The sequence below is a fragment of the Peromyscus maniculatus genome, chromosome 5 (genome assembly GCF_049852395.1).
Source record: "Peromyscus maniculatus bairdii isolate BWxNUB_F1_BW_parent chromosome 5, HU_Pman_BW_mat_3.1, whole genome shotgun sequence".
NCBI classification, from domain to species: domain Eukaryota; kingdom Metazoa; phylum Chordata; class Mammalia; order Rodentia; family Cricetidae; genus Peromyscus; species Peromyscus maniculatus.
Genome location: NC_134856.1, coordinates 50,400,321 through 50,427,777, shown reverse-complemented (window position 1 = coordinate 50,427,777; position 27,457 = coordinate 50,400,321). Strand labels below are relative to the sequence as shown.

The 27,457-nt window shown below is 48.6% G+C and overlaps 1 protein-coding gene across 1 annotated transcript in view; it reads left to right on the top strand.

The window, feature by feature from the left end:
• LOC102921975 (polycystin-1-like protein 2) overlaps positions 1–27,457 on the top strand; it is a 93,625-nt gene that overhangs the window by 39,385 nt on the left and 26,783 nt on the right. Inside the window, exons 19-30 of the mRNA XM_076573599.1 lie at positions 815–939; positions 2,395–2,521; positions 3,914–4,045; positions 4,855–5,074; positions 6,257–6,450; positions 11,840–12,070; positions 15,471–15,572; positions 15,894–16,072; positions 17,918–18,064; positions 20,782–20,981; positions 22,026–22,240; positions 24,526–24,742. Of these exons, the coding sequence (XP_076429714.1) occupies positions 815–939; positions 2,395–2,521; positions 3,914–4,045; positions 4,855–5,074; positions 6,257–6,450; positions 11,840–12,070; positions 15,471–15,572; positions 15,894–16,072; positions 17,918–18,064; positions 20,782–20,981; positions 22,026–22,240; positions 24,526–24,742 (2,089 nt within the window). The remainder of the gene's footprint in view (positions 1–814; positions 940–2,394; positions 2,522–3,913; positions 4,046–4,854; positions 5,075–6,256; positions 6,451–11,839; positions 12,071–15,470; positions 15,573–15,893; positions 16,073–17,917; positions 18,065–20,781; positions 20,982–22,025; positions 22,241–24,525; positions 24,743–27,457) is intronic.

Genomic DNA, 27,457 nt, shown 5'->3' with positions numbered 1-27,457 from the left:
AGTCATGGATACACACAAACATAAACATAAATACACAGACAGACAGACAGACAGACACACACACACACACACACACACACACACACACACACACACACACAGAGCCTATGAGGTCTTCCACTAAGTCCCTACCCGAGCTTTGTTTTTCATCATGAGGATGTGTCTAAAATTTTGTAAACATTTATTTATTTGAAGGGCACACATGCCACGGTATGCATGTGGAGGTCAGAGGACAACCCATGAGAACTGATTCTCCCCTTCTACCATGTGGGCCCCTGGGATGGAACTCGGGTGGTCAGGTTTAGTTGCAAGCACCTTACCCTCTGAGCCAACTAAGTGGTACCTAATGTGTCTTACCTGGGGGTTTGGACGGGGCAGGGAGCTGAGCTTGCCTTGCCTGTGGCTCTTACCTCTCCCGGAGCAAGATGTAGGCCATGTGTACACACCCGCAGCACAGCCACACAGTACAATGGCCCTTCATATGAATCCTGGAGCCAGGTTTCCTGAGAGCCTTGGTTCGTCTCACCAATATGTGACTTTCTCTTCTCTGTGTTCTTTCCTCTCCCCTTCTGCCAAGGGGCTGGAAAGCACCCGCTTCCCGGGGCTGCTGGGAGGGTGGAAGAGCCCACGGGAGCCAGGCACATGTTTCAGACTTCTTGTGGATGTCCACTTTGCCTGTGACCTGCCGGGCTGACTCTGTCCATCACGTCCCCATCCTCTCCCCGTCCCTGCCAGGAGTCCCACACTAACCTGATGACAGCAACCAAGGGGGCCTATGGTGACAGTCTGCAGTAGTGTTCTGTTTCCTTTCCAGGCTCACGTTGTGGCCCAGCTACTTCAGGTTGTAGACCATTTGCAGACTGCCCTCCTGCTGGGGACGTTGCCAGGGGGCCTTCCAGCCATCCTGGTCACCCCCTCCATCTCTGTGTACACAAACAGGTACTGAGCTGCACTGTGCATGCGCAAGAAAGTTGATGCCCTAACCCACATCCCAAGCTACCCAAGACAGGGTCCAGAGGCCGGTCTTAGGACTGGAGAAGCATTGGGACCCAGGCCTGGTGTGTGGGTGTAATGGAGTCTTTCCACCATGGAGGTGTTTGTTTGGGGCAGAAAGAGAATTATGGAGGGCTAAGCCCGTTGTTTGAGTCACCTGAGTGAGTCTTGAGAAAGTCCCAGCAGAACTGTGCAGGTAAGGGAGCAAATAAGTGGGACCACCTCCTCTCACATGCTACCCCCACTGTGTCCTGGGTGGTCTTGGCTATCCCATTGTTTATAGAGAGCCTGTGGAGATCCCAGACATACTTATCTCAGTGAGCACTGACCAGGGCTTTGAGATACTTCCTGTTGTGCGTGTTTCCCAGGGGAGTTACTTTGATGTATTTATTTGTTGACACGGGGTCTCGCTGTGTAACCTTGGCTAACCTGGGACTAGATATGTAGACCAGGCTGGCCTCAGAATTGTAGTAATCACTCTGCCCCTGCCTCAGGGCTGGGTTTATAGACATGTGAGCTACCATAGCCAGCCTGGGGCATCTATTTTAATTCACCCGGATATAGAGACAAAAGAAAGAAATAATTCCACCCAAGTTAACAGGTAATTACAGGTAACTAATATAGGGTTAGTTATAGGGGTGTTGGCAACTTATGGGTGGGTACATCATTGAAGGAAAGAACCCCACTTCCCAGCAATGATTACCTGCTTATATACTCTTGGGGAAGGAAGGGGTCTTGTGTGTCCCCTGAGCCTCACAATCCTTGTGACCTTTCTCGTCCTTTCACAGTGGAATGTTAATGGGCCAAGTCTTAGAGCCATTAACTAATCACAGTTACTCCGATACACCATAGCGAAGATCTCGTCCAACTCAGAGGAAACAGACACACACACATCGATGCCACTTCCTGGCCAGTAGGCAGGAGAGGGGCTCCCTCACTCTGCCCCAGTCCTTGGCTCCTCAGACCAGGGTTGCTCTCTTGGGTCCCAGTGATAGACTCCATAAGCAGTATGGATCTCTGAAAACAGTTTCTGGGTCTTATCAAAGGGGACAAGGTCAATGATCAGAAAAGATGGAGCTGGAAGCTCATGGCTTCAAAGGTCAAGGCAGGTAGGGGGAGAAACTTGGAGAAATGATTCGCCAGCCATCAGTTAAGTACTGAGGCTACTCTAGGGATTGAGAGTCAGTTCTAAACAACTCTGTGTGTTCTTGGACCTCCCATCCGCACAGGGGCACCAGCAGCTTTTGATGCTGCTTCTGTTTGAAACACAGAAACTGCTAAACACAAACCACAGTCATCTCTGACAGTAAAGTGGAGCCCCACCCCCTCCTCCCAGCGCACAATGGGGGTTCTTCCTCAAACACTGACTTTCTTTTCTTCCTATTCTCACCTTGTGGTCAGAATACAGCTACGGAGTTGGCAAGGCTCTTCAGTGCACACTGACACCGCAGACTCTGTGACCTTCAACCTGCCTGCCGCCACCTCCCTCTGGCCTATGGAGGACAGCCAGGAGCCTGTGGACATAAGGGTAACCCAGCAATGCCTCCTCCAAGACAACCTTTCTAGTGGGTATTTGCTCACTGATGATACTAGCAGCTCCATCCATTATGGATGAGGTTCATTCAGTATCTCATCAAAGCCACAGCCACACAAGTGGGACTTACACCCCACAGCTCTGGACACCCAAATCCATTTTTTTTTCCAGTGGGTTGCAAGTTTCCTCCAGCGGCCTTGGCTTTGTGAGTTGTTGTGAAGCAAGCTCTCCAGGCTCCCATCTGTGACTCATACAAAGACCAGGGTCCCTTTCATCCCAGACTGAGGCACATCTGAGTCTCCTGAATGCTAGTGAAAATAGACCAACATCTTTCTCGTTGTTTCTTCTTCTTCTTCTTCTTCTTCTTCTTCTTCTTCTTCTTCTTCTTCTTCTTCTTCTTCTTCTTCTTCTTCCTCTTCTTCCTCTTCCTCTTTCTCCTCCTCTTCCTCCTCTTCTTCTTCCTCTTCTTCCTCCTCCTCCTTCTCCTTCTCCTCTTTTTTGTTTTGTTTTATTTTGTTTTGTTACTCTGTCCTGGGTCTCACTCTATAGACCAAAGTTGTCCTCAAACTCACAGAGATCTGCCTGGCTCTGCCTCCCAAGTGCTGGGATTAAAGGCATGTGCCACCACCACCCGGCTCTTCGACACTTCTTACCACCCCTGGTAGCCATGAGGTTGTTTTTAGGATGCCTATGAGCAGGAGTTTCAAATCTGTGGCTCCTCAGTCCTTCATATAACATAGTATGGTAGTTACATAAACCAATGCACAGCTTCACATGTAAGTAATATATATGTAAGTATATGCATATATATTATATATGGAGAGGGAGGAAGGTAAGAAGGGAAAGACTCACTATGTAGTGTTGACTGGCATGGAATTCACTGTATAGACCAAGCTGGCTTTGAACTCACAGAGAGCTGCCTGTTTCAGCCTCCTGATTGCTAGGGTTAAAAACACTGCCACCATGCTCAGCCTACACCTCTGCATATACTTTAAATAAAGTCAAGGTTGCTTGTAACAGTTGATACAATGTAAATGCTACACAAATAGTTAATGAAAAACGTGTTATTTTTGGAGAATGGCAAGAAAAATTCGTACCCATACAGATGCAATTTTTTCAAATATTTTCAGTCCACATTTAGCTGAGTCCACAGACACAAAACGAAAGAAATGGAGATCTGACTATATCGACTCTGGGTGAAGAAAGACTGGCTGATTCCCAGGGCCAGCCCTCTGAGACCACATCTCTGGAAACCACCATCAGTTACAGGCTTCTACATCCATCCCGAAGAGCAAGGCCTACTCACCCAGTCTCGGGATTCACTGTTCACACAGGGGCCTGTTCATCTCCCACCCCTCATCAGTTTCTCTTGCTCTTGGCTTTTAGATGGTGAGTTTCTCACAGAACCCCTTCCTTTCCCGAAGCCGGTTTGAAGTCAGTGGAACTGTTGGTGGACTCCGTCTGACCAGCTCCAGTGGTCATCCCATCCCCGTGAAGAACCTGTCCCAGAATATCGAGGTAGGCACTGGGGTGTCATCGGAAGTCAGGTGGCACTTGGCCTTCTCTTCAGCTTGGTTTGGGACCAAATGGACCAGTTGTGAAAACCATAGAGAAATCATTCAAAGTACCCCTTACGCGATTAAACACTGTATTCTACTGAAAATCATGCATATATATGACCATTCACACATCTTTGGTGTATGACAAGTTTTCCTGGGAATGTAAATCTGTTGGGTGAAATTCTAATCATTACACAAACCAAATGTTCATTTTAAAGGCCCATAGTGCAGCCTCCAAAATGCCGTTAGGTTTTCTTTAAACGTAAGCAAGAATGCTAACATGCCATGATGGTGCAATGGGCACTTAGACTCCTTTAAGAGTCCACTGGTTTTCTCCTAGTCATCTACTGTTTTCTCTCAGTGGCTGATTAGCATTTTGCGGGGGTGCCTCCATCCTCATCCATGGTACCTGTGAATGTGCTACCAGGGAACTTGGCAGATAAGATGCAGTGAAGGACCTGGAGATGGGCAGTTGCATCTGGATTGCTCAGGGGCCCAATGAAGTCACAAGGGGCCCCAGAAGAGGGAAGCAGAAGGGGCGTCGATGACCTCTGATGACAGAGAGAGGTTGGGGTGATGGGAGGAGCAGACGAGAAGCCTAGGACCACAGGTGGCCTGTAGAACTCAGAAGGATGGGAAGACAAGCCCCGCCCCCCAGAACCTGCCACGGAGATCTTCCTGTCCACATCGGCCCTCTGACACCGTAGGGCTTGCACATCGCTGGCCCCGCCCCTCTGCCTGGCTCTAACTCTTTGTTCCTGAAAACAGATCCTGTTGCCCCGGATTTCAGAACACAGCAAGCCGACGGTGCTGAGCCTGGCCACCCCGGAAGCTCTGTGGGTGAATGTGACGGCAGGGGAGGCAGCTCTGGGGATACAGCTGCACTGGGGACCTGGAGTCCCACTCACACTCAGCCTGGGCTACGGCTACCATCCCAATGAGACCAGCTATGATGCCCAAACACACCTGCCTGCTGGGGCTGCCACAGGTACTCAGCCTCCTGGGCTGTTTCTTGAGCGGCTTCCTGAGTGTGGCCAGCTTCAAGCTAAGGTGTCAAAGGAAAAAAAAAAAAAAAAAAGAATCAAATAACAAGGCCCGGGAGATGGCTCAGTCATTAAAATATGAGGAGCAGAGTCCAATCCTGAGAAACCACATAAAAAGTTTGATGGAGTAGCCTGTGCCTGTGATCCCAGTCCTCGGAGCGGGGAGGATCGAGATGGGCGGGTCCCTGGGGTTCACTGGCTGCCAGCCTCACTGAATCTGAAGCTGTGGGTTTTAGTGAAAGACCTTGTCTCAAAAAAAAAAAAATGGAATGGAGAGACGGCTCAGCAGTCCAGGGCACACATTGCACTTGCAGAGGTCCCCATCATTCATGCTGGGAGGTTCACAATCCCCCTGTAACCCCAGCTCCAGGAGGACCCATGCCTCTGGCCTCTGTGGGCACCAGAACTCACATTCACATACCCCACCCCCAGTGCACATAATTAATAATAATAATAATAATAATAATAATAAGTCATCTTTAAAAAAATAAAATAGGGTAGAGAAGCATTGAGGAAGACATCCAGTGTCAGCCTCTGCTCTCACAATGTACACATGTGTATGCACACCCACACACAAACACACTCAAAGTTAGTTAACTGAAAAGCAAAGAACAAACTGCTTGCCTTCTTCAGCAGCTTTCCTGGGCTGATGTTATTTACCCCCCACCCCCACCTTAGGTAAACATTTAGTACATGCCATGGAGATGTGGATGAGCCCATAAAGAACCTTCTGGGGCCACCTGTAGAAATCTCCATGTTCCAGATATGAGCAGAGAGGGTTAAGCCAGGTGCAGAGCAGTCCTAGAACCTGGGAGCTGAGGCAGGAGGACCAATAGGGCCAGTAGGGCCAGCCTTCACTGCATAGCAAGTTTGAGGCTAGCTTGGGCTATATAAGACCCTGCTTCAAAACTAGAAAACAAATTAAAAAAGAACATAGAAGTTCAATAACCAGTCTGATATCACACAGCCAATAAGAAACAGTTGTGAGCCCTTCATGTCCTGCCATGCCCCTGAATATTATTGAGCAAGGGTACTCCTGGGATAATGGAGAGACCTTGGGTCTATGTTCCTGCCATGTCATCTTGGTGTCCTCTAATTTCAATAAGACCAGAGCCTTGTTCTTGTAGGTGAGCCACCCACCTGGATCCTGGGCCCAGAGGACCTGCCCTTTGGGGAAGGAATCTACTATTTGAGGGTGGTCCCCAAGGATGACCTGGAGTCTGCCTCTGGCAGGAACCTCACAGTTGGCATTACCACCTTCTTGTCACATTGTGTGTTCTGGGATGAAACCCAGGAGACCTGGGACAATGCTGGGTGCCAGGTAAGGAAGAGAGGTAAGCTGGGGAGGTCGGGTAGGGTGTGTCCTTTGGAGCCCCTGGTACAACATCTCACGCTTCTCCATGGTGTTCTGCACATGTGGTTCCTGTGCTCAGAGTGTCCTCCTTGCCCATCTTCTTGAGAAAACTTCATGGCCCCGACTAGGTCAGAATCCTGCTGGGTGCCCTCTCTCCGCCTCACCCTGCTTAGCAGTGTGCTCCCCAACCTCTCTCCCGAGGCCATCCCGGGAGCCAGGAGTCTGGAATCACTGATCACTGAGTAAGAATAGGGCTGATTCAGAAGGCTGCCCACCGTGTGTGGGGCATGGCAGGCCAGGGTGTCACTTCCCAGAAAATGACCTCAGCTGTGTCCTGTGTTCACCTTTCCCAGCAGTATCTCATCAGTGCTTCAGATAGCCCCAGGGGAGCAGAGCGGTGGTTCCCATTTCGGGGGCAAGGAGACAGTGGGTCTGGAAACTTGATGGACTGCCCCCAAACCTCACACACATTAAAGCCAGGTCTGCCTGTGGCCTTATCATTACCATGACAACACAACTTCCCCAAATGCTGAGATTCAGAATGGCCTTATTAATTGTAATTCTTTTTTTTTTTAAAGTATTGGACACCCTTTGTTGTTGTTTATTAAGAGATTTTCTATTCGTTTTACATATCAGCCATGGAATCCCCTGTCCTCCCTCCTCTCACCCCCCAATCCCATCCCCCATTCCCACCTCCTCCAAGGCAAGGTCTCCCCTGGGGAGTCTGCAGAGCCTGGTACATTCAGTTGAGGCAGGTCCAGTCCCCCCCCCCCTGCACAGAAGCTGAGCAAAGTGTCCCAGCATAGGCGCTAGGTTCCAAAAAGCCAGCTCATGGACCAAGGACAGGTCCCCGCCCCACTGCCTGGGGACCTCCTAAACAGTTCAAGCTAAACAGCTGTCTCACTTATCCAGAGGGCCTAGAATGCAAATCAAAACGACTCTAAGATACCATCTTACACCTGTCAGAATGGCTAAGATCAAAAACACCAATGACAGTCAATGTTGGAGAGGATGTAGAGCAAAGGGAACACTCCTCCACTGATGGTGGGAATGCAAACTAGTACAACCACTTTGGAAATCAATATGGCACTTCCTTAGAAAATTGGGAATCAACCTCCCTCAAGACTCAGCTATACCACTCTTGGGCATATACCCAAGGAATGCTCAATCATACCACAAGGACACATGCTCAACTATGTTCATAGCAGCGTTATTTGTAATAGCCAACAAAAACAGGTTATTGTTTCCAGCCAATAACCTGGAAACAACCTAGATGCCCTTCAACTGAAGAATAGATAAAGAAATGTGGTTATGTATACACAATGGAGTACTACTCAGCAGAGAAAAACAATGACATCATGAGGTTTGCAGGCAAATGGATAGAACTAGAAAATATCATCCTGAGTGAGGTAACCCAGACTCAGAAAGACAAACATGATATGTACCCACTCATCTGGATATTAGATGTAAAGCAAAGGATAACCAGACTGCAATCACAACTCCAGGGAGGTTACCTAGTAAATAGGACCCTAGGAAATACACAGGGATCACCCAGCGACATAGAAATGGATGAGATCTACATGAGCAAACTGGGAGTGAGGGAGGATTAATGGAGGCAAGGGTCAGGGGAAAGAGAGCTTAGGGGAGCGGGAGGCCCTTGCTGGATCAGGAACAGAATAGAAGAACAAGGAAAGAGATACCATGATAAATGAAGATTCCATGGGAATAGGAAGAAGCAGACTGCTAGAGAGGTTCCCAGAAATCCACAAAGATGATTCCACTATAGACTATTGGCAATGGTCAAGAGGGTGCCTGTCCCAGTGGTGGGGTAGATGGGTGAGGAAAACCAGTGAATAAGAAGTCTAGCTGAGGGCACAGGCCTGAAGCGAGACACACCTAAGAACCACGTCACCCTAGAGCTCTGGAAGGAGGACACTGAGGGTGAGCACCTCTGGGCTGTAGAGGCTGTAGTAACAGCTCTGTTGTCACTTTCCACCCTGGCTTCTGGCTGCCACACTCAAGGCCCAGGGAGGAGGATGGCACAAAGATACTCCTAAGGGACAGAAGGTGCCCAAGCTCCAGGCACCAGCCTTGGCATCTCAGGAACAGGCCTGGGGGAGGGGGTGGCGGCCTCCCAAAGCACTCGCTCCCCAAAGCCACCTATGTGGCTGGCCGTGGCTTGCCCCTGCACCCTGAGGTTCATGGTGGTGTAGGGGTTGGGGATGTGGAGTCTGCCACAAAACAGACTTGGGTTTAGTTCCAGTACTCACTGGGTAAATGTTAGTTGCCCCACCTCTCTGGGCTTTACCACCCTAAAATGGGGATAGAGTCGAGTGGGGCTCAGGGGTACAAGGAACTAGGCACATGCCTAGCTCACAGAGTGGCTCTGCTTGACAAAAGGGATCCCTGTGTTCAACCCTCTGGTTGTAAAGGGGACAACATTTTCTATAGGAAGCCAAGGACTGAGGATCAGGATGTGTCAGGGAGACAGCAGGAGACCTAAGTTTCAGAGTACAGAATGTTTATGACTCCATTTAAAACATGTTTCTGGGCTTGCAGAGGTGGTCCAGTTGAAAAGTGCTTGATTTGTAAACACAGGACCTGGGGTAGGTCCCCAGAACCCATATGAAAGTGCCAGACATGCTATCACTTGCGGAGAGGCAGTCAAGTGGCTCCCTGGGCCTCCCTGACTGTTTAGCCTAAATGGTGAGCTCCAGACCAATGAAAGACCCTGTGTCAGAGGAGGTGGACAGATTTCCTGAGGATGGCATGGGAGGCTGTACCCTGGCCTCCACATTCATGAACACATCTGCACACAAGTGTGCATTCACACACACACACACACACACACACACACACACACACACACACATTTTTAAAACTACATGGGAACGTGAGATGGTTCAGTGGGTCAAGGAGCTTGCCATACTAGGGTGATAGCTTGAATTTGATCTCTTGAGCCCACATAAAAGTGGAACGAGAAAACCAATTTTACAAAATTGTCACATGCACATGGAACATTCAACCCCCTCCCTGGACACAAACGATAATTTTAAAAGTTTTGTTTATTTATTTATTGTATGTGTGTGCACACATGCCATGGCATTCATGTGGAGGTCAGAGGAAAACATGGATGTGGGAGTTGATTCTCTCCTCCTACCACATGGGATCCAGGGATTGGACGCAGATGGTTAGACATGCCAGCAAGTGCCTTAAACCTGCTGAACCATCTCGCTGGCACACAGATATATGTATTTTAAAGAATTAGAAAAAAAATAAACAACTTCTCCTTGGCTGGGGTGTACCTCAATTGTAGAATACTTGCCTGTCATTCAGGAGTCAGTGACCAGCACCTCCATGCCCCCCAAAAAAGTTCTGCCATGCTGGGAGAGGTTGGGAGAGCCACTGAAACCTGGGACAAAACCTGAGCCTAAACAGAGATGGGTCCCTGCTCCGTTTTCTCCTCTGGAAGCAGCTTCACCCCCTTCTGGGTTTAGCAGGTGTTCCCATACCATGCATCCCACTGTGCTAAATGCCCTCCAGGATTAGGAAAGAGTAAAAACAGCTCAGAGGGAACAGAGGAAAGACCTACCTGAAATTCGGAATGAACAGCTGGTGTCTGGCCTGTCCGTGGGATGAGCCTTGGCAGAACTGGGCAGCAGGAGGCTCTCTCACTAAGTGCTTGAGCAGAGAAATTTCCAGAAGCCACTCCTTTCTGTTGGGTCTGTCTTCATCATCTGGAATGAAGATGGAGCTGGACCCTGGAGCGGAGTTAAGCTCCTTCACTTGCCAAATGTCCTGGGGACAGACAGCAAGAACAGCCGCATGGGTGGGGTTGCCTGCCCTAGCCTCCCTGATTCCTTGCTGAGCACCCAAAGGCTGCATAGCCAAACCCATCCTCGCCTTGCTGGAGCTGAGACCCTGCCTAGGGGGTTAACAGTTGCCTTTCTCCCTTCCAGAGGCTTCCCAGACTGGCACTTTCTCTTCAGCATGGGTCAATCACCCATTCCAGTTCGCTGCAGGCTGAGAGGATTCCTGGGGCCCAGGACATTCAGTTGAAAACCAGGGAGTCCTGGAAAACTGAGACAAGTTGGCCACTAGATGTTTTTGGCCTGGCCAATTGCTGGGCAAGTGTCAGCACCCAGCACACGCCCCTCCATGAATGAGTCTTAAGTAGGCAAAGGACAGGAGAGCTGTAGGTCACGTTTGTGGTGCTGGGTGCTGCTGGGACCAGTGATGATGGAGACTCCAAATTCACCTGCAGTACTTCTCTGACACAGACAGAGCGGCCTGCAAATTGTTCGGCGCCCTCATTGTGAAGGACAGAAGTGAAACTCTGTTAAAAATAATATTTACAAGCCCGGTGTGGTAGTGCATACCTTTGATCCCAGCACCTGGCAGGCAGATCTCTGTGAATTTGAGACCATCCTGGTCTACATAGAAGTTCCAGGACAGCCAGGGCTACATAGCGACAACCTGTCTAAAAAACCAGAACAAACAACAAACAAACAAAACCCTGCTGGGAAGGTCCAGGTTCAATCCCAGCACATGAAAAGGAAATAATATTCTCTGAATTTTAAAATGAATTTTCATTTTCAAGTGTGTGTGTGTGTGTGTGTGTGTGTGTGTGTGTGTATGCATTTTTGAATGTGGATGAATGCATATGCACTTGTGTATAAAGGCCAGAGGCTGACATTAGGAATCATCCTCCATTTTCCCACCCTATTCAATGAGGCAGGATGTCTCAGTCAAACCCACAGCTCGATGATATGGCTAGTCTCAGTTGCCAGCTTTCTCTGGGGATCCTGTCTCCATCTTCTGAGGCTGGAATTACTAGCAGGTTAACAGGCCCGCTTTCATGCATCCACATGGGTTCTGGACTCTGATCCTCACTGCCTTTGCAGAGAAGCCAAGTCCAGTTCCCAGCACTTACATCACCTCATTCATAGGCACTTATAACACCAACTGCAGAGGGATTTCATGCCTCTTGCCTAGATAGCCAGTTAGCCAGAGTCTCATGTAGCCCAGACTAGCCTTGAATAGATGGCAGGGGATGACCTTGAACTCCTGATCCTCCTATGAGCACCTTCTGACACTGGGATCACCGGTGTGTGACACCATATCCAGTTTATTCGATGTTCATTAAACCCAGGGCTCCATGCATGCTGGGCAAGCTCTCTACCAACTGAGTCACATCCCAGCCCTAAAAACATGTCATTTCAACCAGAGGACTGGTTGGCTGAATCTGTGGATCTGAAAGGCTGATTGAGTAACGCCCACACTGGAGTGTTCATCATTTCTTGCCATTGAGCTGAAGCAGGTGCATTTCCTAACATGGTCTCTTTGGGGTTTACAGGTGGGGCCTCGAACCACCACCTCCCAGACACACTGCCTTTGCAACCACCTCACCTTTTTTGGAAGCACATTCCTGGTGATGCCCAATGCCATTGACGTCCACCAGACTGCAGAGCTCTTTGCCACCTTCGAGGACAACCCTGTGGTGGTTACCACAGTGGGCTGCCTCTGCGTGGTCTACGTGCTGGTGGTGATCTGGGCCAGAAGAAAGGACATACAGGACCAGGGCAAGGTGAGGCACTATGTTTCTGGGAATAGGAGAATAGAGACTGTAAAGGACAGAGCCCAGGGGTCTGTGGAGAGGCCAGTTGTTTGTCCCAGCTTTAACCCCTGGGGTCATCTCGGGCAAGCTGGCCACTCAGCCTAGCATTTACAAAACATCCCTTTTCATCAAATTATCAGGAAGAGTGTGCTATTGACCATCAACTGAATACTCATTAAATACCAGGCACAATCCCATTTATGTATACAGCAGCCCTTGGAGAAAGGTACCTGTGTTAGGATGGGAGGTCACAAAGCCACCCTTGTGTCAGTAATTTGCTAAAAGGACTCAGAATTCAGAACAGCAGTTGAAGTGATGGTGATGGTTTTATTACTTTTGTTTGTAAGTATGTGTATGTGTGAACCTGTGTGTGTAGGTGTCTGTGTGATGTGCATGCATATGCAGGTATGTCCATCTGAAGGCCAGATGTCAACGTCATGTGTCATTTATCAGGAACTGCCCTCCTTAGGTTTTGAGACAGGGTCACTCACTAGGACCTGGGGTTCACCAAACAGGCCAGACTGACTGATCAGTGAGCCCCAGGAATGCCCTCTCCAGTCCTGGGATTTACAAGTATGTGTCACCATGCCTGGTTTTTTATGTCAATCAAAAACTCAGGTCCTCATGGTCATGTGGCACTTAGTCAACTGGGCCATCTCCTCATGGTTGATCTACTGAGAGGACTCGGGAGAGACCTGTCTTGGTTTCTGTTTGTTCTGGTGATGTCTACAGAGGGTGCTTAATTATCTCTGAGACAACACCTAGCAAATATTGCCAACCAGAAGCTCCTGTGAGCTTTGGTGTCCTGGGTTTGATTGGGAGTTGGGCACGGAGGTAGGAGGAGCCCACTTGACCAACCTTGGTTATGTAGTCTCCCGCCTCAAACACACAGTGTGACTTGATGTCCCACCATAAATCACATTGTTCTCCTAGACTGCCTGGCTTGGCCAGGGCTTCCAGTATGCAAAAGCTGCCTTATGTAGGACGCACAGAAGTCACCTCTAAGGATATGGACAGTGGGCACACAGGCTATAAGGACAGCCCTCTCATTTGTTTGTGGGGTGTCTTCGCTTATTCTTTAAACTATGTCTCATGTAGCCCAGGCTGGCCTCAAACTCACTATATATCTGAGGGTATCCTCAAACTCCTAACAGTCCCCTGCCTCAGCCTCCTGAGTGCTGGGATTGCAGGAAGGATCCCCTTGCTCAGTTCCAGTCCTTCCTTTGGTTTGGACACCTCAAGTTCAGTGAGCATACCCCTGAATTTCATTCCACCCATCATCTTAAAGAGGAGGAGGCAACCAGGGATCAAGAGGTCAGTTAATTGGCCTGAAGCTATTAGAGAGAAGCCAGAATTTCAACCCAGATGGGCCTCAGGGCAGACACGGACTGAACAAAAATCTGTGCAAGGAATTGTTTGCAACAATTAATAAAGTCTTACAGAACACAGATTGGCCTTCAGGAAGTGTTCATGGATGTCTGAGGGAATACATACGGGAGTGCAAGGGCGCAGTGTGGCAGAGCTTGGAGCTGTCCATCTCTCACTCTCTCCTCCCTGGCAGCACCATGAGGGATGCCAATACAGAGTGAAGTGTTATCAAATGACAGCCAGCATTCATACTGTGTCTTTGATTCTTCCCTGAGACCAAACATTGACATTTAAACACAGGGTTGGGGCTGGAGAGACAGCTTAGTAGTTAAGAGCACACACTGCTGGGCCTAGCATAGTGGAGCACGCCTTTAATCCCAGCACTTGGAAGCAGAGGCAGGAGAATCTCTGAGTTCAAGGTCAGTCTGGTCTACACGGTAACTTTAGGCCAGCCAGGGCTACATAATGAGACTCTGTCTAAAAAAATAGCAACAAAAACAAAACCACAAAAATGGGGCTTGAGAGATGGTTCAGTGATTAAGAACACTTGTTGCGGCCCGGCGGTGGTGGCGGCGCACGCCTTTAATCGCAGCACTCGGGAGGCAGAGCCAGGCAGATCTTTATGAGTTCAAGGCCAGCCTGGGCTACAGAGTGAGTTCAAGGAAAGGCTCCAAAGTTACACAGAGAAACCCTGTCTCGGAAAACCAAAAGAAAAAAAAAAAAAGCACTTGTTGCTATTGCAGAGGACATGGGTTCCGTTCTGAGAACACGCATGGTGATTCACAACCATCTCTAACTCTAACAACTCCAGTTCCAGGGAATTCAACGCCCTTTGAGGACACCAGGCACACGTGCATACATGCATACAAGCAGACAAAACACACATGCACATAAAACAACTAAAAAAGTATGTACTGCTTTTGCAGAGGAACCAAGTTCAAGATCCATTCCCAAAATCCACATCAAGCAGCTCACAACCACATGTAACCCCAATTCCAGAGGATCTGATGCTTTATTTTGGCCTCCTTGGACACTGTGGCCATGTGTACAACCCCCTCCCCAACATATACTCATAATTAATTTTAAAATATAAAAGCTGGGTATAATGACATATAATATCAGTACTCAGGAGGCTGAGGCTTGTGGATCTCTATGAATTCAAGGCCAGCCTGGTCTACATAGAGAACTCCAAGCCAGCCAAGGCTACCTAGTGAGACCCTGTTTCAAAAAAAAAAAAATTATATACATATATACTATATAATATATATAATAAATCTTAAATGCCTCAGGTTGGCTCCCAGAAAGCATGCTTTAAGATGGAATTAAGGGGTGTTTTCTAAGAGGAACCTCTAGGGTGAGCCCCTGTGGAGTTGGCAGGATGCTAATGCAGCATTGAGAGCCCCGCCAGTCCCTGGAGAGCGGGACTGAGCTGGGCTGAACTGCCCAGCTTTTAATCACATCCAGATAACCTCCTAGATGGGTCATTGGCTGTCAGCTGCCACGAGAGTACACCCTTGACAGAGATGACTCCACATCCTTGACAGCCGAGCCTCAGCAGCCGGTGTGAGCCTTTCACAGGAAAGAGAGCTGAGCAGCGCATCCCAGAGGTCACCCCAGACCCCAACTAACTCGGGCCACTTGATGCTTTCACTAAAAGGTTCCTTCTGAATTCCCTGGGAAACAAAGCTGGCCGTATAAACACACTTTATACACTCACCACACTGAACACTGAACGTCCTCAGTTTAACGCCAAGCTCGTTTCCAGCTTAACTCCACAGGCTCACACTTAACAGGGAGAGAGGGCGCTTTGTGCTTCTGCTCTCTTGCTACTATTTTTCCTGAAGCCCAACTTCCACACAGGACAGTTCTCACCAGATGAGATAATAACGATTGTCATTTTTTTTTGCATGTTAATTGGCATTGATGCCCAACTCATTCTTAGCCGCTGGGTGGTGGGTGAGCTCACCGAGTAGGGTCCCCCTAACACTGTCCTTCTATCTAGGTAAAAGTCATCGTGCTGGAGGACAACGAGCCTTTTGCCCAGTATCACTACCTGGTGACAGTCTACACAGGACACCGGCGAGGGGCAGCCACGTCTTCAAAGGTACCTGTTGGCTGGTGGGTGTGTCTCTCCCGGGGCAGTACTGGCTCTGTCGTTGGGGGTGTCTTTGGCTCCCTGGATTTGTGTTTCTCTGTACCCTATTTGTTTCATTTTGTATTTTAGAGGAGGGAATATTCTTAGTTAAAAAAAAATTACATTATGCATTGTGTGTGTGTGTGTGTGTGTGTGTGTGTGTGTGTGTGCATGCATGTGTCTGCACGCCTAGTTTTGTGCAGTGCTGGCATCAAGCACAGATCTTCTGAATGCTGGGCAGACACTCTGTTGACTGAGCTACCGTGCCAGCCTCTGGTCTCTGGGTTCCAGGTGACTCTCACCCTGTATGGCTCAGACAGAGAGAGTGAACCCCACCACCTGTCAGACCCTGACGCTGCGGTCTTTGAGCGAGGAGGGGTGGATGTCTTCCTGCTTTCCACTCTCTTCCCCCTGGGAGAACTGCAGAGCCTCAGGCTGTGGCATGACAACTCTGGGGACCGGCCATCGTGGTGAGTCGGGAGACAGCAAATGACCAGGCTGGGGGCCAGGCACCCGTTTCCTGGCTTGTAGGAGCTGCTACAGACACACAGAATGGTTCTCCACGGCACAAGTGAGACAATCATTCAGAGAGGTCCCTGGCTCATGGTCCACACAAACTAGACCAGAAAGGAGGAGGACTGAAGTCCAGCCCTGATGTCCAGCACTGGACCCACCCCTGGCCTTTCTAGAGCTCCAGCTTAAGACTTGCCCAAGGTCACGCACAGCTACAAGTTCAGAGCAAGGTCCTGTCCATTCTCCCTGAGACCAAAACTAGTGACTCAGACAAATAGTGTCAGTGCGACCAGCTATCAGCAGGCAGTCCCTTCAGAAAAACAGCGTCATCGGGCACAGTGAGCACATGTGCAGTCCTAGTGTTTGGGAAGGTGAGGCGTGAAGAGTGCTGCAAGTTCTGGGGTAGCCTAGGGTACATAGTGAGCTCCATGCCAGCCTGGGCTAGAGTGTGAGACTTCATCACGGAAAGGCTGGGCATGCCGGGTGTGGTAGCACACGCCTTTACTCTCAGCACTTGGGAGGCAGAGGCAGCTAGACCTCTGTGAGGTCAAGACCAGCCTGGTCTACATAGTGAGTTCTAGGACATCCAGGGCTACATAGAGAGACTATGTTTATATATATAAAAAACAGATACTGGGTATTGAACACCAATAATCCCAGCACTTGAAAGGCAGGATGATAGGAGTTCAAAGTCATCCTTGGCTCCAAAGACAATTCAGGACAAGCCTGTGCTACACAAGACCCTGTCTCAAAAAACAAAAGGGGTGGGGAGCCAGGTGATAGTGGCACACACCTTTAATCCCAGCACTCCAGAGGCAGAGGCAGGCAGATCTCTGTGAGTTTGAGGCCAGCCTGGTCTACAGAGCGAGTTCCAGGATAGGCTTCAAAGCTACACAGAGAAACCCTGTCTCGAAAATAAAAAGGGAGGGAGGTACTTAAACTGCTTAGGTTTTAGCTTTTTTAGCAGAGGGTCTCACTCGGTAGCCTAGGCTAGCCTTGAGCTTCTGGCAGTCTCTTGTCTCAGCCTGTAAGAGCTGGCACAGGGCACCCCACCAAGCTTACTGCTGTCTAACTCACCAAATTCCCAGGAAGCAGACTCTGAGAGGCAGATGAGCATGTCGGGTGTCTACTAAAGGAGTTCAAGTGTCGGCTCCTGGGGAGGGAGGCCAGGCCTGGGATAGGCAGAGGGACGTGTCAAATGTAGTGCAAGCCAGTGACAGCCCGGCCAACTCTTATGGCTCCCTGAAGGTGTCCCAAGTTGGATCAAAATATCCAGGTCCTGGATCACTGGATGTCTGTCACCCAGGAGGGCCATGGCCCGGACATAGGTGGCCTTTGCATCCCTGACAGAGCTGTGCTTATGGAAACAAGGGACATGGGTAGAGCACAGTGCCCGTTATATAGCGAGGACTCAGGGAAGAGCAGCTTTGCCACCATGGCTGTGCCTGTTGGCTACACAATTACAGAAAAGCTGCAGTAGCCTGCACCTCTCGATCAGGCAAGATGGCACCTCCTTCTCTGAGGCTTCGAAACAGCTTGCTGGAGCATACTTTCAGCCTGGCTTCTCTTTCTTATGGCTGGGGGTCCTGAGTAAGGGGTTCAGAGTTTTCAAATGTGTTTTCCTGCACCCTGCTGGCTGACCTCCCGACAGGAGGCCAGATGTCACCCAGACACCAAGTGAAGAGCATGCATGTGCTTTTCCAGGTACTTGGAGCTCATTTTCTGAAGGCTTTATCCCTGTGATATCCCAGGGAGTCCCACCCCCTACACCTAATCCTCAGAGCTGCATCTCCTTTCTCCAGGTATGTGAGCCGGGTGCTGGTCTATGACCCTGTGGTGGACCGGAAATGGTATTTCCTCTGCAACTCGTGGCTGTCCATCGATGTGGGAGACTGTGTCCTCGACAAGGTGTTTCCTGTGGCCACAGAGCAGGACAGGAAGCAGTTTAGGTACTTCCCTTCTGTCTTTTTAATCTTAGGAAAATAGCCTCACAGCCCAGGCATGCTAATGAAAGCACATATCCACAGTGGCCTGGGCATCTTTGAGCATGTGACACTGATGGACAAATGTCCTGTTGGGATGAGGACACTGGCAGGATTGGCAAGAAGTCTGTTGCAGGTGGTGAGGACATGGAAACAGTCACCTGTATTACCCGATGAGTGTCGCAGGATATTCTCTGTTATCAGCCATGGTGTTTTGAATGGTGTGATGGCTAGTTTTATGTCAGTGTGACAGAAGCTGGAGTCATTGGGGAAGAGGGAACCTCAGGTGAGAAAAATGCCGCCACCAGATTGGTCTGGTGGGGGAGCCTATGGTGTACTGTCTTGATGATGATTGATGAGGGAGAGCCCAGCTCACCGTGGGCAGCAGCATCCCCGGGAGGTGGTCCTGGGCACTGGAAGAAAGAAGGCTGACTAAGCACCTCTAACATGGCCTGAGTTCCTTCTCCTAGGGGAGGCAAACAGGTAGGCAGCCCTCCTCCAGTTCTCCCCTCCAGGTTCCTGCCTTGAGTTCCTGCCCTGACTTCCCTGGGTGATAAGCGGTCAGATGGAATAAAGCCTTTCCTCCCCCATGGTGTTCTATCACAGCAACAGAAACCCTAACCAGGACATATGTTGATTCAGTTGCTGGCCCTGTGCGGCCTTCTTCTGAGTTTACTGCCCATGGGTCTTCAGCCCATCCTCCCTTCAGTTTATGTATTTCTCCGTACCCTGATGTGCTTACTTCCACACTGGTCTGCAAACACATATGAACAGACATTAATATGCACATGTACACACACACACACACACACACACACACACACACACCATACATTGTTATTTTACGTGTGTGCACACGCGTGCATGTGTGCTCTAGCTGCATGTATGACTTTATGCCAGAGTAGGGCATCAGATTGCAGTAGAGATGGTTGTGAGCCTCCATGTAGTTGCTGGGAATTGAACTCAGAACCTCTGGAAGAGCAGCAGGTGCTCTTAACCACTGAGCCATCTCTCCTTGTTTCTAAGGCAGGATCTCGGCTGCTTACTTGAAATCTTCTGTCTGCACTTCCCATGCTGTCTTAGGAGTGCCAGGGGTTACGGACTGTCTGTGGTCATGTCAGAGGAGCTGCAGGCAGTAATGGAGCTTACGGGATACAACCCGGAGGATAGCAGAGCTGCTCTGGTGCATCCTGGAGCACAAAGCCCCCGGAGGATTGTCCCCAGAGCGCCCCTTGCTTCTGCTGTGCTTCCTCCTGCTTGCTGTGGCCGAGTTCCGGCTGTGTTCGGCATGGGGGGGGGGGGGTTACCATGTGAAGGATCCCATGGTATCTAGTACAGTGTGACTGTTTCCTGGGGAAACCCACTCCTCACTGGGCAGTTTACTTGCAGAGCACAATGAAAGTGATTTTTATAAGAGCAATGATTAGTTAGTTAGAGCTGTGATTTAATTGGGTTTTCTGAGTTAGCCTAAAAGATATAGATAGTTAGGACAGTTAGTAAAGATGATTAAGGAAATGGTTTAGGTTATTCTGCCAATTGCACCAATAAGAGATACTAAAAAAGGCAAATATAGGCTAAAAGTTACCTTCCCCATTGTTAGATGTGAGACTTACAGAAGATGAAAACAAGTTTCATGTATTATAGACCCATGAATTCTGCCTGTGGAAAAACAGACTGATGATCAAAGAAAACAATTATGTCCCTACACCCAGGGTTTGACCTGAGTTCCTTGGTCTTATAACTTACAGAATTAATCACAGGCCCTAGTATGCACCTTGAAAAAACAAAGTTGTGAAAGGAACTTAAATGATCCTATTGTGTGTAAAGGAAAATAGATGGTGAAGTGACCACTTGTTTAATGTTCCTCTAGAGTAGAAAATGGAAATCTGCTACACAGAACTGCAAACAGCCGCCTGCCGGTACAAAAGGAACTGGCTGAAATATATTTAACTTGCTTAAAACTTTGTTAATCAGTTATAAAGAAGGTGTTGGGGTGAAGTGATTATGATGAGAAAATTAATACAAAGAAAATCATTTAACTACTTGTGGGCTCTAAGAAAAACATGTAACTTGTGCTCTAAATGTGATCTCCTCTTATGTAAAGATTTCACTTTGTTTTGGGAAAATATGTAACTTGTGGTTATGAGGTAATCTTTTCTTGCATAGAAATCTTTGTATTAGGAAGCATAAGAGGGATACCAGGAAAATAAGAGCTAGAAGAAGGAAAGATGTAGAAGGAAAAACATCAGAAAAGAAACAGAAGGGAACCATCAGGGATGAAACAAAAAGGAGAACACCAGGAAAGATCTAGAAGGAGAATGGGAAGAAGAAAGAAAACATCAGGGTAGAGAACAGAGTAAAAACAACCAGCAGAGAGAAAAATGAAATGAATTCAGCTTTGGCCCTCAGATAAAGTTCCCGTGTGTGTCTGTTGTCTGTCCAGTAGTTCACCTACTCCACATTTCCTCTCCAGTTTCTCTGACCTGCTGGAACCATCTACTCCAGCTTTTTAAAAATGTGGTTCATAGTTGTGTTGTAGTAAGGGTTTTTGCCCCCTGAACCAGCTTGCCGGCCCCCAAACATCCTAAATCTTACAGGTGAATCACAGTTTGCTCTTAAGAGAGCAGTCCTTCTGCATACCTGTCTCCCTAAGGGCCCGTCTCTCTCATCTGCCCTGCCCACAGCCACCTGTTTTTCACAAAAACCTCCACGGGCTTCCAGGATGGACACATCTGGTATTCAGTCTTCTGTAACTCTCCCCGGAGCAGCTTCACACGTGTGCAGAGGGTGTCCTGCTGCTTCTCACTGCTTCTCTGCACCATGCTGACCAGCATCATGTTCTGGGGTGTCCCCAAGGACCCAGCTGAGCAGAAGATGGACTTGGGTAAATCTCAGCATTACTTTTGATGGCTGTGCCTGCTGGGTACCAGTCTCACTGGCCCAGCAAGACCGCTTCAATCTAGAGGAGGTTTTTTTTTTTTTTTTTTTTTTTTTTTTTTTTTTTTTTTAGTTTTGTTTGGTTTGATATTCTGAGTCAAAGTCTTATTCTGTGGACCAAGCTGGTCTCAGACTCACTCACTAACCATTATAGGTGTGTGCCACCATGCCTGACTTGTCTTTGTCTTGTGTGCACACGTGCATGCACACATGTGTCCATGCACGTGGAAGTCCGAGTTCAGCCTTGGGTGTTGTTCTTCAGGAGCTGGTCACCTCATTTTTTTTTTTTCCCGAGACAGGGTTTCTCTGCATAGTTTTGGTGCCTGTCCTGGATCACGCTCTGTAGACCAGGCTGGCCTGGAACTCACAGAGATCCTTCTGGCTCTGCCTCCTGAGTGCTGGGATTAAAGGCGTGGGCTACCGCTGCCCAGCTCAGTCACCTCCTTTTTGCAGACAGGGACCTTAAGCTTGCCACTTGGGCTACACTGGCTGGCTAAAATGTCCCAGGGATCTGCCTGTTCCTCCTCTCAGCACTGAGATTACAAGCAGGTGCCACCACCCCTGGCTTTTTACAGTGGTGCTTGGGATCCAGGGGTTCGGGTCCCCATGCTTGCATGCTAAGTACCTTACAGACTGCACTGTCTCCTCTGCCCCCTTGATTTAGTCTTCATTGGGACCAAATAGATGTGGTTGGCCATGTACCTGCACAGTTGACCTTAGCCTCTGGGCCCCTCAAAGAATAAGCTGAGCCACGTGGCCCAGGTTCTTGTAAACTGCCTGGTCAGTGTGGACTATCTGGCTTGACCCACAATCCCAGGTAAGCTAAGGGCCTATTAGGGGCTGGGTAGACACTGAATGGCTTACAGGTGACCTCCCAGGAGTTGTGCTTGGTTGGTCCTTCGCTGTGTAGCCGCCTTCTGCTGAGAGGGTGGAGGGGACTGGACTTTGCGCATGTCTCCATTTGACCTCTCCTTCCCTCCTTCTTCCCCAGGCAAAATTGAGTTCACTTGGCGGGAGGTGATGATTGGGCTGGAGAGCTCCATCCTTATGTTCCCCATCAACCTCCTGATTGTCCAGATCTTTCGGAATACCCGGCCTCGGCTCCCCCCGGAGAAGGATGGGAAACAGGAGCAGGGACTCCTCCACCTGGCTCCCTCACCGCAGCCCATGGAGGAGGGACTTCTGACACCTGAAACAGTGACGGAGGCATGTCCTCAGCCTCGGCTTGTATAGGAGTGGAGGGACTCTCTAAAGCTGGTGGTAGAGGAGGGCAGGCTGGTGCATGGCACCTGGCAGCCTGGACCGCCTGACAGGTGCCAGGATTCACCAGCTGACAACATGCAGACTGACATGCATATCACATTACACACATGTGTTCACACACAGGCACACTTTTTGAGCATCTATTGTGTGTAAGATATACTACCCAGCTGGAAACTCTGTTGCTAAAATTCCTTCTCTGGGGGAGACATAAGCAATATTCACCCTCCTCTGAGGCTCCAATGACAAACCAAAGTAGGAGGCCATCAATATTCACCTGGGGAAAGCAATGAGTCCATTAGGCACATTTATAGCGCAATAGGGAGGGGTTACAGACAGGTGCATGTGACCTTAAAGCAGGCGGCAGTGACAATGGCTTCTTCATGGCTGTGTAGATGGAGCCCCCTCCCCCCTTCCTTGCCAGTATCCTCTAGCCCCTCCCCCCAGGATCATACGCAGTTATGCCAGAATTGCATGGGGTTGGTTGGGAATGGAGAGCCCCATGACCCTCCCTACCCATCCTTCAGCTAGGGAAGGTAAGAGTCGACAGGGCAGCTGTTTGTGCTCCGTTGTGAGCAGGCCCAGAAGAACTGAAGACAGCAGCACTGTGGTTCTAAGGAGAGTGCTGTATTGCGGCCCCACCTCCACCCCAGGCTAGAAGCTCATAAAAGAGACATGTTTTCCCTGCACTCCTGCGCTTGATAATCTTTTATAGAACGCTTGCTGTGTGCAGTCGTTTGAGTAATGCAGCCTGGACTGAGTCTATTCAAGTCCCAGAAGAGATATTTTAGGGGTTGCAGATGCTCATGCCTCAGAGGGTGGAGCTAACGAGGACTATCGGGGTCCAGCCCCTCAGTAGTCCCCTCCCAGGGTCCAGGAAGAATCTACAACCAGCTGATAATTTAATCTTTGATGATATGAAATGAATATACTTACACAAAACTCCTTAGTCCATACACTTTATATCCTCAGTCAGTTCTTTCTCTACACAGCATCTATTCTGCTCTCGTGCCTAGCTCCTTTCTTGCCTGATTTCTCTTTATAATTATCGTCTGTCCTCTCTATTTTAATTCTCTCAACTTAGTTCTGCCCCATCTAGGTTCTCATCCATCTAGTTCTTTCCCATATCAGCTCCTCTCCCATCTCCTTCTTTCTCATCTTGTCCTTCCCCATCTGGCTCTTCCTCATGTTCATCTTGTTCCTCTAGTATTCTCTTTTAGCCCTTTAATCTAGTTCTTCCCATCTAGTCCGTTCCTCTCCAGTTCTTACCCACTTAGTTCTTCCATTCTCTTTTCTCTTCTCCATATAGTCCTCAATTTTATCTTCAAAATCTTCCTCTCTCTCCTTATATCTCTCCTCCTTTCAAGTCTCTGAGGTGTTCAGTTATAAAACCCAAACAATAGCCATCCTCTGGCAGAGCAAGGTCACCAGACTTGAATTCTTACAGGGTCATAAAGGCAGATAAGAGTTTTCCTCAGCCAGTGACCACCAGGCTTTCTTTTACAACCCAAAAGGGGATTGGTAAAGGAGGAGGTCAATTTGAGAGCTAATGATCACGATCAGTCAGTATATCAGAAAAGGGGAATTTGTGTGTTCAAACTACATTCCTAGAAGTGGTTAATAAGAAGTTAGGAGTCTGGCTGGATGGTGGTGGCACACGCCTTTTATCCCAGCACTCGGGAGGCAGAGGCAGGCAGATCTCTGTGAGTTCGAGGCCAGCCTGGTCTCCAAAGCGAGTTCCAGGAAAGGCTCAAAGCTACACAGAGAAACCCTGTCTCGAAAAACAAAAAAAAAAAAAAAAAAAAGTTAGGAGTCTATAATGTTAGTAATAGAAAAGGAGGGTCTCAGGTCACACAAGAAAGAAGGTTATCCACCTGAAGAGATCATTTGGCCTTGGATGCTTAAATAGGTATTTTAGATAAATACAGTTAGGAGTTCTTGGAAGCACACCTAGCATTACAAGAAAATCATTGTAGGAACCAACTAATATATATACAAAAGCTAAAATATCACCAAGACTTCTTAATCCATGGCTTGACCTTTGGAAAGGTCCTTGACTTTTCCAAGTAGTAGCTTTTGTGATAGTAGCTGAATTCCATTACATTTTCCTGCAGCTTGCAGCACAGAGCTATAGTTCAACACAGATCACACACTCAGCTCAGGGCACATGCTCTTGGCTTTTATGCCACATGCCTTTGCTCATGCCCCTCACCTCCCTGGGCTTTTTGCAGGGTTTATGGAGTCTCCTCAGCTCACTGTTCAAAGCTCTGAAGGTACCGCCGCCAGCCTCAGGCTGGGACTCTTTGAACCGGATGGACATTAACCACCTCCTGGCCTTAATGGGAGACCTTGTCTGTCCAGAGAGCACAACAGGACAGGGGTTCTGGGAGGAAGCCAAAGAGAGAGAGGACCCTTTCACCTCCACACATGGGTCTGTACAACTGAAAGGTAAGTCCTTCCCTGTCCTGTGCCAAAGGAAGAGGTTGTGTGGAACGGGGCGGTAGCCGGGAAATCAGGAGCTTGCCTCCATCTCCCAAATGCCGGGGGTTGCAGGTGTGTACAAGCACACACAGTTTCACAGTCCTTTAGAAAATGATTACATTTATTATTGTCTGAGGTAAGATCATGCTTTGATGTCAGAGAACAGTCTGTGTGATTGGTCCCTCTACCATGTGGGTCACAGGGAGCAAACTGGGGTCATCGAGCTTGGCAGCAGGGATCTGTGTCCCCGAACCATCTCCCTGATCCTTGTTTTGTTCCTGATTATAAATATGTTACTTCTGTGACTTAAAACAAACAAGAAAAAGAGACAGTTAAGCATTTTTTAGGCTGGTATGGTGGTGAATGCCTGAAATCCCAGCATTTAGCACTCAGGGGTGAAGACCGGAGGATCAGGATGGAGGTCAGGGTTATTCTTGGCAACATCAACAGCACTCTCAAAGACAAAATAACAGTAATAAAAACACACTTTTGGAGGAGTTGGGAATGGAGGCAGAGCTTGATGGGAGAGCATGACTAATCCCTGGATTCTATCCCTAGCACCTGAAATTTCAACAAACCAGCTGTAGAAAAACAGTAAGGGGGGGGGTAGTGGGTAAAGATGCTTGCCTCCACTCCTGACTACCTGAGTTCAGTCCCTGGACCCACACAGTGAAAGGAGAGAATCAGTTCCCACAAGTTGTCCTCTGGTTGCCACATCCACCTGGCAAGTGAGTGCCCAAATGTACGCACACACACACCAGGTAGAGATATAGTGTCTTAGTTATGGTTTCTATTGCTGTGATGAAACACTGTGACCAAAAAGCAAGTTGCGGAGGAAAGGCTTACACCTCTGAATTGCTGTTCATCACCAAAGGAAGTCAGGACAGAACTCCAGCAGGGCAAGAACCTGGAGGCAGAAACTGATGCAGAGCCCCATGGAGGGGACCTGCTTACTGGCTTGCTTCCCATGGCTTGCTCAGCCTGCTTTCTTATAGAACCCAGGACCACAGCCCAGGGATGGCACCACCCACCATGGGCTGGGCCCTCCCCCCTTGATCACTAATTGAGAAAATGCCCCACAGCTGGATCTCACTGAGGCATTTTCTCAACTGAGGCTCCTTTCTCTCTGATGACTGGAGCTTGTGTCAAGTTGACACACAAAACCAGCCAGTACAGACAGACAGATGGACGGACAGATGGACAGACAGACTCATGAAAGTCAGACATTGTTGTACATGCCTATAATCCCAGTACTCAGGAGGCTAAAGCAAGAGGATTACCAGTTTCGAGCCAGCCTGGGCTACATAGCAAAATCCTATGCAGAAAGAAGAGGGGAAGGAGGAGGAAGAGGAAGAAGGAACAAGAACGGAACAGAGGGAGGAAGGAGACATCAAAATGGCTCAGAAGGTGGAGGCATTTGCCACCTAGCCTGACAGTTTAGGTCAGGTCCCTGGAGCCCACACAGTGGAGGAAGATAAGCAAATCCTACAAGTTATGCTCTGGCTTTCACATGTGTGCCCTGGCACACACATACACATTAGATAAATAATAAATGTTAAAACATCTTTTAAAGAGAAGGGACCGGGAGTGATGGCACACGCCTTTAATCCCAGCACTTGGGAGGCAGAGGCGGGCGGATCTCTGTGAGTTCAAGGACAGCCTGGTCTACAAAGGGAGTTCTGGGACAGCCAGAGCTACACAGAGAAACCCTGTCTTGAAAAACCAAAAAAAATAAAAGAGAAGGAAGAGGAGGAGATCAGCTCCTAATATAATCAGGGAAAATGACCATTGGTTGGGTATTTGATGGGATTATTGTTAAGCATATTAAACACTCATGCTATTACAGCTTTTTATTATATATTTTTATTTTGATGTTAATGTGCAGCCTCCCCACCCCCTTTTCTTTCTTTCTTTCTTCCTGTCTTTCTTTCTTTCTTTCTTTCTTTCTCTTTCTTTCTCTCTTTTTCTTTCTCTTTCTTTCTTTCTTTTTCTCTTTCTTTCTCTCTTTTTCTTTCTCTTTCTTTCTTTTTCTTTCTCTCTCTTTCTTTCTCTTTCTCTTTCTTCCTTTCTCTTTCTTTCTTTCTCTTTCTCTCTCTTTCTCTTTCTCTTTCTTTCTTTCTCTTTCTCTTTCTTTCTTTCTCTTTCTCTCTCTTTCTTTCTCTTTCTCTCTCTCTCTTTCTTTCTCTCTCTTTCTTTCTCTTTCTCTCTCTCTCTCTCTTTCTCTCTCTCTCTTTCTCTTTCTTTTTTTTTGAGACAGGGTTTCTCTGTGTAGCCTTGGCTAGCCTGGAACTCACTCTGCAGACCAGTCTGGCCTTGAACGTGGAAATCTGTCTGCCTCTTCCAACCAAGTGCTGGGATTAAAGCATGCACCACCCCTGCCCAGCATGGATCGTGCAGCCTTTTGAAGCCTTCGTCTCAGGCAGAGATGCAATAATTTACTTCATGAGATGGTCTGAGGTGCTGAATGTGCTGCCAAGTCGCCTGATGTGGTGGTACAAGCCTGTAACCCCAGGACTCAGGAGGCTGATGCAGGAGGATGCTGAGTTCCAGGCCATCCTGGGCATTTCAGACAGTAAACCCATGTGGAAAGGCCACGTGGAAGCCTGGAGACAGGGCACACTGTTCCAAATCTTTCTCTCTTCTGGATGTTTGAAATGGTGTTTGTTTTGTGAGACAGGTCTC